General features: G+C 45.8%; 1 protein-coding gene across 1 annotated transcript in view; it reads right to left on the bottom strand.

Moving 5' to 3' along the window:
- CHRNA9 (cholinergic receptor nicotinic alpha 9 subunit) overlaps nt 1-13,780 on the bottom strand; it is a 28,239-nt gene extending 14,459 nt beyond the window's left edge. The window contains exons 1-4 of the mRNA XM_054485221.1: nt 13,705-13,780; nt 5,106-5,228; nt 4,665-4,810; nt 3,271-3,425 (exon numbers count right to left, since the gene is read on the bottom strand). Of these exons, the coding sequence (XP_054341196.1) occupies nt 3,271-3,425; nt 4,665-4,810; nt 5,106-5,169 (365 nt within the window). The 5' untranslated portion in view covers nt 5,170-5,228; nt 13,705-13,780. The remainder of the gene's footprint in view (nt 1-3,270; nt 3,426-4,664; nt 4,811-5,105; nt 5,229-13,704) is intronic.
- Between the last annotated feature and the right edge of the window lie 1,527 nt (nt 13,781-15,307).

The raw sequence follows: 15,307 nt of genomic DNA, 5'->3' as shown, positions 1-15,307 counted from the left end.
ATCACACTGTACTGACTCACCTACCCCCTACCCCTATTTCTCCTTCTTGCCACAACTCAGGAAGCCCATTTTGTTGCCTATGATGTTCTGTACCTGCTTCTGAGAAGCAATGATATTGTATCTGGCATCAGAAAATTCTACAGAGTCAGGGATTCAGCTAGAAGGACTAAGCTCAGGGAAATAGCCATGACTAAGGGCCCTTCTTTGCCTGATCCTGTAACACTGTTCTGTTTTCATTTCAATTTGTTAAAGGCATGAAGATGTCATCCAACCATAGCTCCATTTAGAGGTTCCTGTACACAGCAAAACTCTGAGAAGTTTTACTGAGAAGGAGAAGGCAAAGGAGAAGAGAGAAGCAGAAACAGAATTGCCCATGACAAGAGCACAGAGATGATTAAAGAGTCAACCAGAGGAACAAAAAGGAGACGATAAATCAGTGTGGTGAAAGGCTCTGTGTAAAGGGGTGGGGAGTGGGGAAGGGAGAATGAGGACAGAACCGACCAAAGCCACAGTAGGCTTGTGTGAGCTCATGAGTACATAACTGGCTTCTCTAATAAGGGAGCAGTGGGGTCAGCTTAATTTAGGGTGCCTTGTAAGCTTGCAAAGAAGCATTTCAGTAAGACAAGGTCACCGCCTCAGCCAATCAAAACAGGAGGGAGAGGAGGACCACCGTTCTGTTTGACTTCCAGAGAGAATTTTTACAACTTACAGAATGCTGGCCGGGCACAGCAGCTCGTGCCTGTAATCCCAACACTTTGGGAGGCTGAGCTGGGTGGATCGCTTGAGCCCAGGAGTTCGAAACCAGCCTGGGCAATATGATGAGACTCTATCTCTACTAAAAATTAAAAAAAAAATAGCTGGGCATGGTAGCATGCACCTGTAGTCCCAGCTGCTCAGGAGGCTGAGGTGGGAGAATAACCTGAGCCCAGGAAGTTGAGGCTGTAGTGAGCCATGATCACACCACTGCACTCTAGCATGGGCGACAGCAGTGAGACCCCGTCTTTTTTTTTTTTTTTGAGACAGAGTCTGGCTCTGTCACCCAGCCTGGAGTACAGTGGCGCGATCTTGCTCACTGCAAGCTCTGCCTCCTGGGTTCACGCCATTCTTCTGCCTCAGCCTCCCGGCGCCCGCCACCACACCCAGCTAATTTTTTTGTATTTTTAGTAGAGATGGGGTTTCACCATGTTAGCCAGGATGGTCTCGATCTCCTGACCTCATGATCCGCCCCCCTCGGCCTCCCAAAGTGCTGGGATTACAGGCGTGAGCCACCGTGCCTGGCCCCCAGAACCCGTCTTAAAAAAAAAAAAAAGAACTTACAGAATGCTATAAGAGATCATCTGTGTCAATGAAATTATCTTTCTTTTTCTTTTTTTTTTTTTGAGATGGAGTCTCACTCTTGTCCCCCAGGCTGGAGTGCAGTGGTGCAATCTTGGTTCATTGCAACCCCTGCCTCCCGGGTTTAAGTGAGTTTCCTGCCTCAGCCTCCCAAGTAGCTGGGATTACAGGCACCCGCCACCACACCCAGCTGATTTTTGTATTTTTAGTAAAGACGGGATTTCACCATGTTAGCAAGGTTGGTCTCGAACTCCTGACCTCAGGTGATCCACCTGCCTTGGCCTCCCAAAGTGCTGGGACTACAGGGGTGAGTCCTCACACCCTGCTGTGTCAATGAAATTATCAGACATTACTCTCCTGCACTCTGCGGACAAGAGCGTGGTAATGGACAATGTGGCTTGTTTCCTTGCTCTGTGTGTGTGTGTGTGTGTGTGTGTGTGAGAGAGAGAGAGACAGAGACAGAGAGAGTGAGCATGGGGAGGGAGGGTAAACTGGAGGAATAAAGCCCAGTATTTGAATGTTATCTTCCAATTATCTTCCTTGGGAAGGGATACAGACGATTCCTCTGGCCACTCAGAGTGGGGAATGGACAGAAAGAACAGGGCTATGATTCCAGAGGTCATGACCCTTAGATGAGCTCTCTGAGTAAGGAGTGAGACTAAAATCCAGGCTGCAACCCACCCATGTTGCTTCCTTAAAGGAAATCCATGCCCACTGGAAGCCTCCACCCAGGGGAGCCCCCTGAGCTGCCCCTCATTCACATAGTTCTGAGCCACAGAGGAACTTTTCCCACCCACAGAAACTTGGGTTCCAGAATAAAAAGAGAGAGAAGCTCTTTCAACAACAGGCAGGGCCACTGAGCTTGAACTGTGAGCAGAGATCTGGTATTTTTCTCAAAATGCAGCCCATGGATCCACAGTGTCCACGTCTTCTGGAGCTTGTAGAAATGCAGAATCACAGGCCCGCCCCACACCCACGGGATCACAATCTGTATTTTAACAAACTCCCTGGGCGATTCATATGCACCTTACAGCTTTCGAAACATAAACCTTACCTACCCGTTATACAAGGCCCCTTGCTCTGAGACTGGGAAAATGTCACTTTGTATCCTGTAAACTGGTTCATCCTCCACTGCACACAAAGCCCCAAATCCACAGGTCAGTTTCTAGATGGCCCATTCCGGTTTAATTAGTTATTGATACATGATCTTGGATGGTGAGTGTCACTGTTAAGGGTTGAATTGTGTCCCTGAAAAATTCACATATTGAAGTCTTAGCCCCCAACACTCGGAATGTGACTGGATTTGAGAATAGCATCATGGAAGATGTAATTAGTTAGGTTAAGATGAAGTAGGGTGGAGTAGGGTGGGCATCTAATCCAATAGGGCTGGTGTCCTTATAGAAAGGGGAAATTTGGACACAGGGAACACACAGGAGAATGCCATGTGAAGATGAAGGCAGAGCTCAGAGTGACGCTTCTACAATGCTAGGAACACCAAAGACTGCCGGCAAACCACCATTAGCTGGAAGAGAGGCCTGATACAGATCCTCCCTCACTGCCCTCAGAGGAAACCACGCTGTCATCACCTTCATCTCAGGCATCTCAACTCCAGAACTGTGAGACAACACGTTTTTGTTAAGTCACCTAATTTGTGCTACTCTGTTATGGCAAAGTTAGCCCTAGCAAACTAGTGCAGCCTCCACTTTCCCACCTGAAAAAGGGGCATGTAGATGGATGGTTTCCTTCCAGCTCTAAGCTTTTGTGACATATTATTTCCTGATCCAAGATTCTATGACCGTTATTTCAGTAAGTCCTAGGAACATGAATTAATATTTAATTTCATGCATGTTTTAAACATTCCTTTTTCATTATGTTTAAATTCTATGAAATCAACACGTTCATGCCCGAAAAGCCTCAGTTCTGAGCTGCACTTACTTGTTATATAAGACGATGTCCGGCCTCCACACGAGGTCACTGGGGATCCTGATGGAGTCTAGGCCATCGTACTGATCTCGGTCCCACGTGAGATAGGCATCGTGCCAGATTTGGCGGATCCACAAATAGGCAGTCAGAATTTGATTTCTTTCATCCTACACAATGAATCCAGATGTCACTTTACCTAGCAGACACTTGAAATGTCTTCCATTGATAGGACACTTGTTCTTCACAATAGGAATTTCACAAACACTCATCAATTTTCAATAAGTAAGTGAGAGCTTTATTCTTTATTTATTCTATCCCCTTGATTGACTGCCAAGATCATATTTTTTTTCCTCCTAGATTTAGTGTTCAGAATGTAAAGTGGACAAATATTTTAGTCTTGATATCTTTGCATGGATCAACTGCCTATATTTCCTGAAAATTGATCAATGACTGATGTACTTGAAAGCAAAAGTCAGGAAATAACAACGTGCGGAAGGAAAATCTTTCAAGTTTCATAACATTGTGTAATTAAACATAGATAAGCACTAATAAGCTATGCCATCTTGAAATACTACCTTTTTTAAAAAATTCAGATTGGCCGGGCGCGGTGGCTCATGCCTGTTATCCCAGCACTTTGGGAGGCCGAGGTGGGCGAATCATGAGGTCAGGAGATTGAGACCTTCCTGGCTAACATGGTAAAACCCCGTCTCTACTAAAAATACAAAAAAAATTAGCCAGATGTGGTTGCGGGCGCCTGTAGTCTCAGCTACTCAGGAGGCTGAGGCAGGAGAATGGCGTGAACTCAGGAGGCAGAGCTTGCAGTGGGCGGAGATTGTGCCACTGCACTCCAGCGTAGGTGACAGCAAGACTCCGTCTCAAAAAAAAAAAAAAAATTAAGATCAAATTCACATTAAAACTCACCATTTTAATCATTTTCGAAGGAAACAATGCACTGGCATCCAATATATTCACAATGTTGTGCAACCATCACCACTGCCTAATTCAAGATCATTTCTTCCCCCCGAAAAGAAATGCCGTAATCATTAAGAACTCACTGGCCATTTTCCCCTTCCTCCCCACAGACCCTGGCAACCTCTATGCCGTTTTCTGTCTCTATGGATTTACCTATTTTGGACATTTTATATAAATGGCTGCATACAGTATGTAACCCCATCTTTCTTTAGATTATCTAAGACTGTTACAGTTAATGACCAGGATTAGATAACATTTCATGAAATTAATTAGTTTTGTAAAAGCTTCCTTTTCCCGGTGTTCTCTTCTCCCACCAGCTTGCTTACAGAGCTATCATTCCCTCTCAAATTCCCAGTTAAGACATTCTCTTCAGAAAGCGTGGTTGTTTATCCTCTAAGAATCATTCCACAGAGTCAGCACCGTGTGTTACTCACCATATCCTTAATCTGAGAGAGCGTAATCTGCAGGGTGACATTCAGGACTTTATCTGTATCTTCCACCGGACGAAGAGCATTGGAATAATCTTCAAAAAGGTCATTAAACAACTTCTTAGCATATTTTCCATCTGCCGTCTCTGCAGCTACTCAACAAGAGGGATCTGGATTAACATTCAGAGTGTTGTGTGTATTTCAAGACAAACAACACAGGACTGAAGTCTAAAATGGGGGATGGCCCAACACTGGCGAGGGACAAGCTTTGGGTGGATGGATGAGTTGTTTTTCTGGCATGCCCTACCAAGATCAGAGTCAGTAGGAAGCACGGAACACTTCTGTGCGGTTGAATCATCTGTTTTGTCTTCCCTGCGCTGCCCCACCTCCCACCAAAGCAATAGCCCCAGATGAGACAAGATGGGTTACATGTCACCAGCCTCTCACCTCTCAGTCTGGAAGCAGCAAAGTAAATCCAGCAAAAGGAGATGCAGGAATGGAACCAGTTCATCTTTTTCCTGAGCCTCTATAATAAAGTCTCAGTCAGGCAGAGTGGTCTTCCGCTTCCCCCTATGAATACGAAGGATCTGGGCACAAGGAGCCCACACCGCCGCAGCCTTATGGCGGGAGAGCTCAGGCTTGCTTTGCACGCAGGACCGAGATCCTGAGATCCAGGCCTGCCCTCCCTCCCCTCCGGTAATTTGAGACTGGCAGCTCCAGTGGCTGAGATGCTGGGAACCCAGGGTGTGTTAGGTCCAACAGTGCTGTTGTGGGGGGCCATCTCAGTTGAGGGTCCCTAGCCACCCTCAGCAGAAACAACCAGACAGAAGAGGAGGTAGATGCAGGCAGCAGGGGTATGCCTGACATCCCAGAGACTCCATCTAAGCAGAATGGGAGCTTTCTACACCCACCATGAGCAGATGCAGCCTGAGTCCAGGGACTAAGGGAAGCCTAAAAGATTGAGCCATGGGACGGCTGTCCAGAAAGACTCTACGTGCTTTTAGCAGCATTTGAAGAGGGAAAGAGACACGGTTCTATGATCTCCAGAATATACTGGCATTTCAGTTTTTTCTCTGCCTCAGCTTCTGATCCCTCCTGCAGCTGTCCCACTGGGCACGGATCTTGCATAGTAAATGTTTGTGAGTATATGTGTGAGGGGGTGTGCTGGATTGGTGGATATTCACTTGCTTAAGAAGCAGCAACACTGTGAGTTGGATTTGGACTTGACCACCTGGGTTTCACTGCCAGCCCAAACCCTGATGAGCTCTATTATTCTGGATAAGTCACCTAATCTCTCTGAGCCTTCCAGAACTACAGACTGGGGAAAATAATATTTCCTCTCTCTAGAACTACTGAGATAACTGTATGTGAAAGTACTTTCTAAATATCAGTAATTTTCATCTTTGATCAGCTTTGCAGATCCAGAATTTCTATACTTACCAAGTCACCCAGGATTTACCAGCTCAAAAAAAAAAAAAAAAAAAAATGAAAAACTGGTTCAAAGGCTGACTAAATCAGCATGAGAATAATAACCAATGGTGATATTACTAATGATGACACCCTTTGCATTTGAATGCTACTTCATATAAAATTTCAGTCATTTCTCGTATGTGATATAATTTTACTCCTATAAAAAAATGTCAATTTTCAATTGCTGCTTAGTCTGGAAACTCATGTCTGTCCCTCCTCTTGCCTGGGGAAAATGCTTTGGAAAACCATATTAAGATAATTTGGTTGCCTGGAATTGGAGCGAGGAAATTGGATAGCTCTGTTTCATCAGGTTACAGCCGCCTGATGAGTCATCCCATCCCTCTTCGGGAATGTATCCTCTGAGTGGAACAGACACTCAAGCCATCGGCAAAGTGTTTCTTAATTGCCTATCCCATTGTGTTGATTGTGAAGACATTATTTTTCTGACACCCCTAGTCTGACTCATTCATCAAATGACACAATTCCGGGTGCCCACGCTCAGTCCTCCTTCAACAAACCATCCACTCCAGAATCTCAGAAGCGGAAGGTACTTTTGAAATTGAGTTTAATGCCTCACTTCCATATGAGGAAACTGGGGCCCAGGGATGCAGAGTGGCTTCCCTCCAGCAGTGATTGGCCAGAGACAGGATCCAGGCCACCTGCCCCAATCCACTGTGCTCCCCGCAACACTAACAATGCATCTCTTCCTTCTCGTCGTCTTTCATCAATATGGCTTTTGATGCCAGCTGGGTGGTGACTTCCTTGTGTGTAGAGGATCTTTACTTCATATGTCTTTGATTCCTTACAGCACTCACAGGGTTGAATTGTAGTTGACACAGGGCCTACCTTGAATGTTGTCCCTTCCCTTCCTATCCCACTCCCCTCCCTTCAGGGTCCCTTCTGCCCTCAGGGTCCTCTTTCAGGTTGAAGCTACTGAGAACCTTTGCCCATTGGGGTCCAGTGTCCTGGGGGGCATCCCTGACTCCATTCCAGGAGGATGATGGCAGTGCTCCCATTCCTTGGAATAGAGTCCTGTCTGACAAAGAATCCTAGTGAATTCTATGGCTAAAAGATCCTCTGCTCAGCAGCAGAGTGGGGATGGGAAGAACAGATACCTTCATTCTGCTACATGTGTTTTTTAAAACAAAAATTACAAGAGTCAAATTCATGTTTTGCAAAGGATTTTTTCCCCACAAATGAATATGGCATGAATATTTTCTCCATTTCATTAAATACAGGATCAGAGCATTTCTAACCTGTAAAGAGCTCTTTGAGGACCATCTAGCTAAGGTCACTCATGTTACAAATAAAGAAACTGAGGACTGGAGAGGTCAGAAGCCTTCGCAAAGACATAACCCATTGTCCTGACTCTCAATACAGTGCTCCTTACACAACACCAGTTCATCTGGTGAGGAAGCTCAGAGGAAATCAAGGTCAAATGTGCCTTTAGGAGGCTTGGGAATGTGCTTCCTTTCAGCCAAGTACAGGTGGGACCTCGATCTGCCCCACAGGAGGATGGGTAAAGGATGCTGACTCTCCACCAAGAACCATACCAGAGACCCTCAACCTCTCCAGGAGCCTGGGCTCTTCGCAGAGGAGTGCTGTCCTAGGTACTCAGAGCCATGACGCCTGCTAACCAGTGCTTCACAACTCACTGAAATGGCAGGAGATACCTCAATGGGATGCCATCCCCAAGGACCTATTTCACTGCTACTTTCTAAGTTTGCTGGATTTATCCTGGATATGTGTCTTGAAAAACAAACAAACAAACAAACAAAAACCTCAAAGCTCCTTTAAAAGAGAGCTACGTGAATTCCTTCACCTTGCACCAGAGTTTAGGATAAGGTTGGTAGTTAGGATGCAAAGTCATGCCAAAAGGGCTGCCCATGGCACCACTCTTCAAACATTTTAGGGTTTACTTCTGTCTTTGTTTTCTTCTTCTTTTTTTTTTTTTTTTTTTGAGATGGAGTCTTGCTCTGTTGCCCAGGCAACAGAGCAGTGGCACGATCTCAGCTCACTGCAACCTCCACGTCCTGGGTTCAAGCAATTCTCTGCCTCAGCCTCCCAAGTAGCTGGGATTACAGGCACCTGCCATCACGCCCGGCTTTTTTTTTTTTTTTTTTTTTTTTTTTTTGTAGTTTTAGTAGAGATGGGGTTTCACCATCTTGGCCAGGCTGGTCTTGAACTCTTGACCTCGTGATTCACCTGCCTCAGCCTCCCAAAGTGCTGGGATTACAGGTGAGTCACCGTGCCCAGCCACTTTGTATTCTTGATCAAAAGCAGTATAATGTAGAGTTTAAGAGCACAGACCCTGGAGTCGAACTGCTTGGATTCAAGTCCAGCCCCACCACTTACTAGCTGTGTAAGCTCAGCCAGATTATTCGACCTCAGTTTCTTCATCTATAAAATGGGGACAATTATAAATAGTGCCTACCTCTTGGGGTTGTTTTGAGGACTGAATCAGTTAATGCATGTGGAACCCTAAAAATAGTGCTTGACCATAAAATTGCTGGATAAATGATCATTAAAGGGGAAAATGACATGCTAAGCATGTCACTTGTAGCTCAATGCCACTATTTGTTTATTTGTATATTTATTTATTTAATTTGTTTATTTTTCCTCCCCTCTTCCTCTCCCCCTTCCATCTCTCTCACTCACCCAATCTCTCTCCCAACTTCTTGATAGATCTAGTTAGAGGATAATTGTTTTATGTGACAAGCAGTTTGTACTGTGGGTGGAAGAATATCAGTCCTACTATTTTCTTGTTGTCCTTTTTTATTGTGATGTTAATATTATTGTCAGTCCACTGTGGATTTATTTACTTACTTACTTATTTCTGCAGTAGTCTTTTTAATCCTCTTATCCATTTTGTGAGAGTTACCCAATCTAACTCCGTCACAGAGATTGGCAAACTCTCTGCAAAGAGCTAGATAGTAAATATTTTCATCTTGGCAGGCCATATGGTCTCTGTACCAACTACTCTTCTCTGCCATTGTACTATGAAAGCAGCCTATGGCAAAATGAATGTGTGGCTGTGTTCCAATAAAACTTTATTTACAAAAATAGGTGGCAGGGCATAGTTTGTTGACCCCTGACATAGATAAACAGATCCATAAATCCACTTTGCTCATGAAAATTGCAATAGGGAACAGTGTTCCAGATGAAGAAGGGGCAAAGCCTGCAGGGAAAAGAGCTTGATGGGCGCAGATGCATGGCAGGGCCAGGGCTGACTCCGACTGCAGCTCAGCCAGTGAGACTCAAACTGCCTTCCAGCGGAGGCTCTGGGCATGGAAGAACCCTTTCTAATAAGGAGTCAGAAATATAAGAGAACTGGAAAGAGTAGGAAAAAACCCTGTTGGATGTCTGGAGGCTGGGCAAGCCTCCTCACTTCCACAGGGTGACCGTGATAGTGTTGTGGATGAGGAATTAGAGTTTCCAGATATAGGTGATGGTGGGAACTGTGGCTACAGCCAGGCCAGGGGCTGGCAGGGTGAGCAGCAGGGGAATGGGTCAGAAGTTCAAGTGAGTCTCTCTGGAGTCCCCATGAATAAGGACAGGCCTGGAGGGCAGAGCTCTGGCAGTTTCACTGAGAAGTACAGAGTCCCAGAACACTGTTTTGTTTCTAGATTGCTAGAAATCCTAGCAACTCCCTTCCCCAGCTGTACTGAAATCCATTGGCCTGGGGGCGTGCAGGTTAGATCAGAACAAAAGAGATTCAGGAAGGGGAGGAAGGGGGACCTCTGGGCCAACAGGAACGTCAGCCCAGAGCTCATTATGGTGTGGGCACCAAAAGGTGATCACACTGGGCGTGGAGCCGATTCTCCTTTTGTGACTGCACATGCCTGTGTCTCACTCTTGTCCCACTGTGTTCTGGCTCTGTCAGTGGTGTGTAGTGGACTGGAAAACTCTTCTGAGTGAAACCCAGCGGGACAATCTCTCTTGGTGCTTCTGGGCATCTTGAAGGAAATGAACTTTCCTAACCATGATTGCAAACAGATCCAACTCCTGCACATCATCCTTGCTTCTTCTCTCTCAAACCCCATGTATTAGTCTACTTGGACTCCCACAACAAAATACCATAGACCAGGTGAATTAAAAACAAATTTATTTTCTCACAGTCCTGCCTCCGCGCCTAAGGACCAGCTCATCCAAGAATCAGCTGGAAGTCCAGACCAAGGTGTGGGCAGGGCTGGTTTCTCCCAAGGCCTTTCTTCTTGGCTTGTAGATGGCTGTCTTCTCCTTGTGTCCTTACAGGGTCTCCTCTGTGCATGTGTGGGTCCTAATCTCTTCTTCTCAGATCCCCATGAATAAGGACAGGCCTGGAGGGCAGGGCTCTGGCAATTTCCCTAAGAGATACAGAGTCCCAGAGTTCTGTTTGGTTTCTAGGTTGTGACCCCATTCCCCGATTGTACCCAAACCCATTGTTTCCTCAGATGAAATTAGTTCCACCCCAGTGACCTCAGTTAACCTTAATTACCTCTTTAAAGACCATATCTCTAAATATGGTCACATTCTTCAGTACTGGGGGTTAGGACTTCAGCGTGTGAATTCTGTAGGATGCAATTCAACCTGGAACACCCCACATCCAATCAGTGAATGAATCCCAGCAGTTCCGCCTTCACACCATATCAGGAATCCAGCCACCTCTCCCCACCTGCCCTCCTGTCTTTCTGGTCCAAGCCGTTGCTGACTGCCATCTGCACCAACCGCACTTGCCTCCTAGCAGCCAACGGTGCTCCTGAATTCCCTTCTCCAGGTAGGAGCCAGACGGTCATTTTATTTCATTTCATCTATTTTTTATTTCTATTTTTATTTATTTTATTTTATTTATTTATTTATTTATTTATTTATTTTTTGGAGATGGAGTCTCACTCTGTCACCCAGGCTGGAGTGCAGTGGCACGATCTCAGCTCACTGCCTCCCGGGTTCAAGCAATTCTCCTGCCTCAGCCTCCCAAGTAGCTGGGATTACAGGCTCCTGCCACCACGCCTGGCTAATTTTTGTATTTTTAGTAGAGACAGGGTTTCACCATGTTGGCCAAGCTGGTCACAAACTCCTGACCTCAGGCGATCCACCTGCCTCAGAGTCCCAAAGTGCTGGGATTACAGGCATAAGCCACCGTGCCCGGCCTATTTTTAAATAATTTGTAAGATGGGGGTCTCACTGTGTTGCCCAGGTTGGGGTGCAGCAGCTATTCACTGCACTCCTTCGTTATCATTGTGCACTGTGGCCTCCAATTCCCAGGCTCAAGAGATCCTCCCGTCTCAGCCTCCCAGATAGCTGGGACTGCAAGTGCATGCCACCAAGCCCAGCCAGGTGGTCATCTTAAAACACAAATCTGATCATGTCACCCCTCTGCCCAGTGGATTCTCTCCAGTGGATTCTCACCTTATTTGGAATAAAAGCCAAAATCCTTACTGGCAACTACAAGGCCGTAAGTGATATCTCCCCTGACTTTCCTTCTCCAACACTCTCTCCCTCGCTCACGTAGCTCCAGCCGTGCTGGCCTCCTTGCATTCCACATGCACACTGCGCCCCTCCTTCTGGTCCCTCTGCCTGGGGCACCATTAGCATCTCCTCCTGACTCCCCTTCTTCTTCCTGGGTTCTGCCCAGTGCCCCCTTATCAGAAGCCCTTCCCTGATGACGCTACATAGAGTAACATCCCAGCCCTCTCTCCATCTCTGGGATCCACCCTTCCTTGCACTTAGGACCAGCTGACCTGCATGTATGCATTGCACTTGGTAGTTGTAGTCTGTCTCCCTACTAGAAATTAAGTTCCACAAAAGTGGGGGCTTTGTGATGTTCTGTGCTGTTCTCCCAGATACAGAGAGGATATTAGAGGATATTTGTTGATTGCATAAATGAGTAATATCTAGAATGAGAAATCTAAGGAATTAAGAAGTAAGGGAAAGGCCAGCTTTCAAAGAATGGTGGGTATATTTCCTATGATTCATAAGTTTACCTGATTTTTTTATCACTCATGGCCAGGGTGTTATTTACAGCCTTACATTGTCAGTCTACTGCTGTGTTATATTTTAACCTACGTCAAAGCAAAATTCCTTGAGAACATGGACCATAATTTTTCCCTTATACATAGTCCTAGCTCAAGGGAAACAACCACCAAGTCCAGTTAGCAGCATGTGCCACAGATGCAGGGGGAGGGTGTGGAGGCATCTCCCCATGTCTCTGCTGACCTAATGCAACAGAAAGGACCTAAGGACACAGGAGGAGTCTTATGCCCCGGTTCAAGTCCTAGGACCACCACTTACTAGTTATGTGAGTAGTAATTATTTCTCAGAGTCTCATTTTCTCATTTGTATAAATGAAGATTATAATATTTTACCCAAAAGGGTTATTGTGAGGATTCAAGAGAAAGCAGATAAAGTACCAAGCACACACCTGGCACAAAGCAAGACTCTCAGTGAATGCCACTATGATTCCCCTTGCCACACCACACAGGCTACGGTAGTTAGAAAGCACCCACTGGTAAAAAAGAAACTCATAAAGTTGCCAACAGAAGAGCCAAGTTCATAAAGAGACATGAGTGGGTGATAAGAGACATGCAGTTTTCTGGGTCAGGAGAGCAGCTGATATATGATCCAGGGTATCCGGTATGTCCAAGTGAGCGATCTGGGGACTGTAGCGGGCTCTGATGTCTGTGCTTTGTCAAAGGGTGCATACTATTCTCCCTGAAATCCCCTGAGGGAATATATTTGAAAGCTATAAAACTGTACGGTGTGGTATAGGGCGAGTATCTCCTGGCTTCCTCTTGTTTCTGGGGTCTTTCTTTGCTGCGCAGAGGAGACCTCATCCATGGGAAATTTCTGTCCTCAACGGTAGCCCACTTGCTCCTTGGGACTTTTCGGACATTTTCCTTTGTTCTTGAGTTTCCGACCCCTTCTCATTCCAGGAGGATCTCACCCCACTGGCTCTGCTTCCTCTTCTCATAGCAGACCCTGCAGTCACAATTGTGCAATATTTCCCTGCTCATTGCAATCACCGTCTCTCTGCTAACATTGTAAGAGTCAGGCAAATGACAAGCCTGGGAAAAGGCAGAAGGGGCACCCTCTGCTCTTCTGTTAACAGTAGCACACTGCTTTAAGGACGCTAATCATAGAGAAGGGGAGCTGGGAGATTCGGAGACAACACCGTGCAAACCCAGCGGATACCCTTCCCAGGCTATTCTGAGAGCTACCAGCCCCCAACCTCTCCCACAGCTTCTGCCCCCTGAGAAGCAGCATGGCCCCATGGCCCCAAGACCTCACTCATCTCCCGCTCCCCCATCCTCTGCCCTGTCCTGGAAAGCGGGCACTAAAGGGACACGTTAAAACTGAAAAGAGGCAAGGAGGTGCTTTCTCCCAGGAAGCAACGCGCTGCTCCATCTCCCACCCCACCTGCCCTCAGCCGAGAGCAGCTCCACGGGTATGAATGGCCTAGTCGCCTGCTTCTGGAAGCATGTTTGGAAGGAAGCAGGGAGGGTAGTGAAAGGTAAAGCAGGAGAACTGGAAGATTTTATTCCCGAGTGTTTTCCTCGAAGACACTTTTTAACTTTCTCCATTTCTTCTTGTCACTTACCTCACCATTGCCATTGACATAGGCTGTGTACACCAAGGAGCTGAACGAGAAGAATCCAGGAGAGCCACAGAAAAGACAAGGGAAACCAGTGCAGGGGGGATGGACGCACATCCACTGACCACGTAAAAGCCAGGCCAGAAGCTAGGCCCTTAGATACGTTAGGTTTTCTCAGTGCCTTTCAGAGCCGTATTGGAGCCTGAAAAAAAAAAAAAGATTGAGAGAAAACATTGGCAATACTAATCCTGTTTGCTGTTGTTGTTGTTGCTGTTATTCGTTTGTGTGTTTGTGTTGTTAGACAGAATTTCTCTCTGTCTCCCAGGCTGGAGTGCAATGGCGTGATCTCAGTTCACTGCAAGCTCCACCTCTCAGGTTCAAGCAATTCTCCTCCCTCAGCCTCCCAAGTAGCTGGGACTACAGGCATGCATCACCACACCCAGCTAATTTTTATATTTTTAGTAGAGATGGGGTTTTGCCATGTTGGCCAGGCTGGTCTTGAACTCTTGACCCCAGGCGATCCACCTGCCTCAGCCTCCCAAAGTGCTGGGATTACAGGCGTGAGCCACCATGCCCAGCCACTAATCCTGTTTTTAAACTTTGGTATTCTTATTTATAATGAAATATTTTGCATTAATTTTGATGTTTAGAAATATCGTATTAAGGCCAAGCATGGTGGCTTATGCTTGTAATCCCAACACTTTGAGAGGTTGAGGTGGGAGGATCACTTAAGGCCAGGACTTCAAGACCAGCCTGGGCAACATAATGAGACCTCATCTCTACCAAAAAAAAAAGTTATTTTAAATTAGCCGGGCATGGTGACGCGTACCTGCAGGCCCCTCTACATGGGGGAGGCTGAGGCGGGAGGGTCACTTGAGCCCAGGAGTTTAAAGCTGTGGTAAGCTATGATCACACCACTGCACTCTGATCTAGGTGACAGATAGAGATCCTGTCTCAAAAAGAATTATCTATATTCATTACTAATATTTTTGGCTCCCCCTTAAATGTGCACTGGAAGAAAATGCCTCTCCTGCCTCACTCTGGTCCTGGCCCTGATGAGATTCAGCCCAGCTGACGGAACTGGTCAATTCACCTGGTTGATGATTTTTTTCAGAAAGAAAGAGTGAAAGCTCTAAAAATAATCTTTAAAAATCAAAGTCTATTTTTTTAAATGTGCAATTCTACTAAAATAATTAAGAAAGGAGTGAAATTCTCAGCCACAAAAATAAACCAAATTTAGACACAATTCAAATCCTTTATCTTCTGACAAAGCCAAGGTACTTCACCTTCTCAGCCACCAGGTGTCTCTGTAAACTCCCTGCAGGCCTCTGCACAGGGCACTGCAGATAACGTCATATGTGAAATCTGCTGTTTTTAACCAGCTCTAAAGAGATAGCACATACAAAGAAAAAAAAACAGTTTGAAATGTAACAGCTTCAAATACCAAATTTACAGTGATCCATCAATTTATCCAGGATTTCTGGCTAATAGCCAAGTGCTTATGATAATAAAATCTATTAACAGATTTAAGCTAAGAAATAGATTATTAGAGTCAAGTTGTCTTAATCAATACACTTTCTAGAATGTTCCTGCTTTATTGTTTTCTCGT

Source organism: Pongo pygmaeus, chromosome 3, assembly GCF_028885625.2.
Source record: "Pongo pygmaeus isolate AG05252 chromosome 3, NHGRI_mPonPyg2-v2.0_pri, whole genome shotgun sequence".
Taxonomy (NCBI): Eukaryota; Metazoa; Chordata; class Mammalia; order Primates; family Hominidae; genus Pongo; species Pongo pygmaeus.
This window is presented reverse-complemented; position numbering and strand designations above follow the sequence as displayed.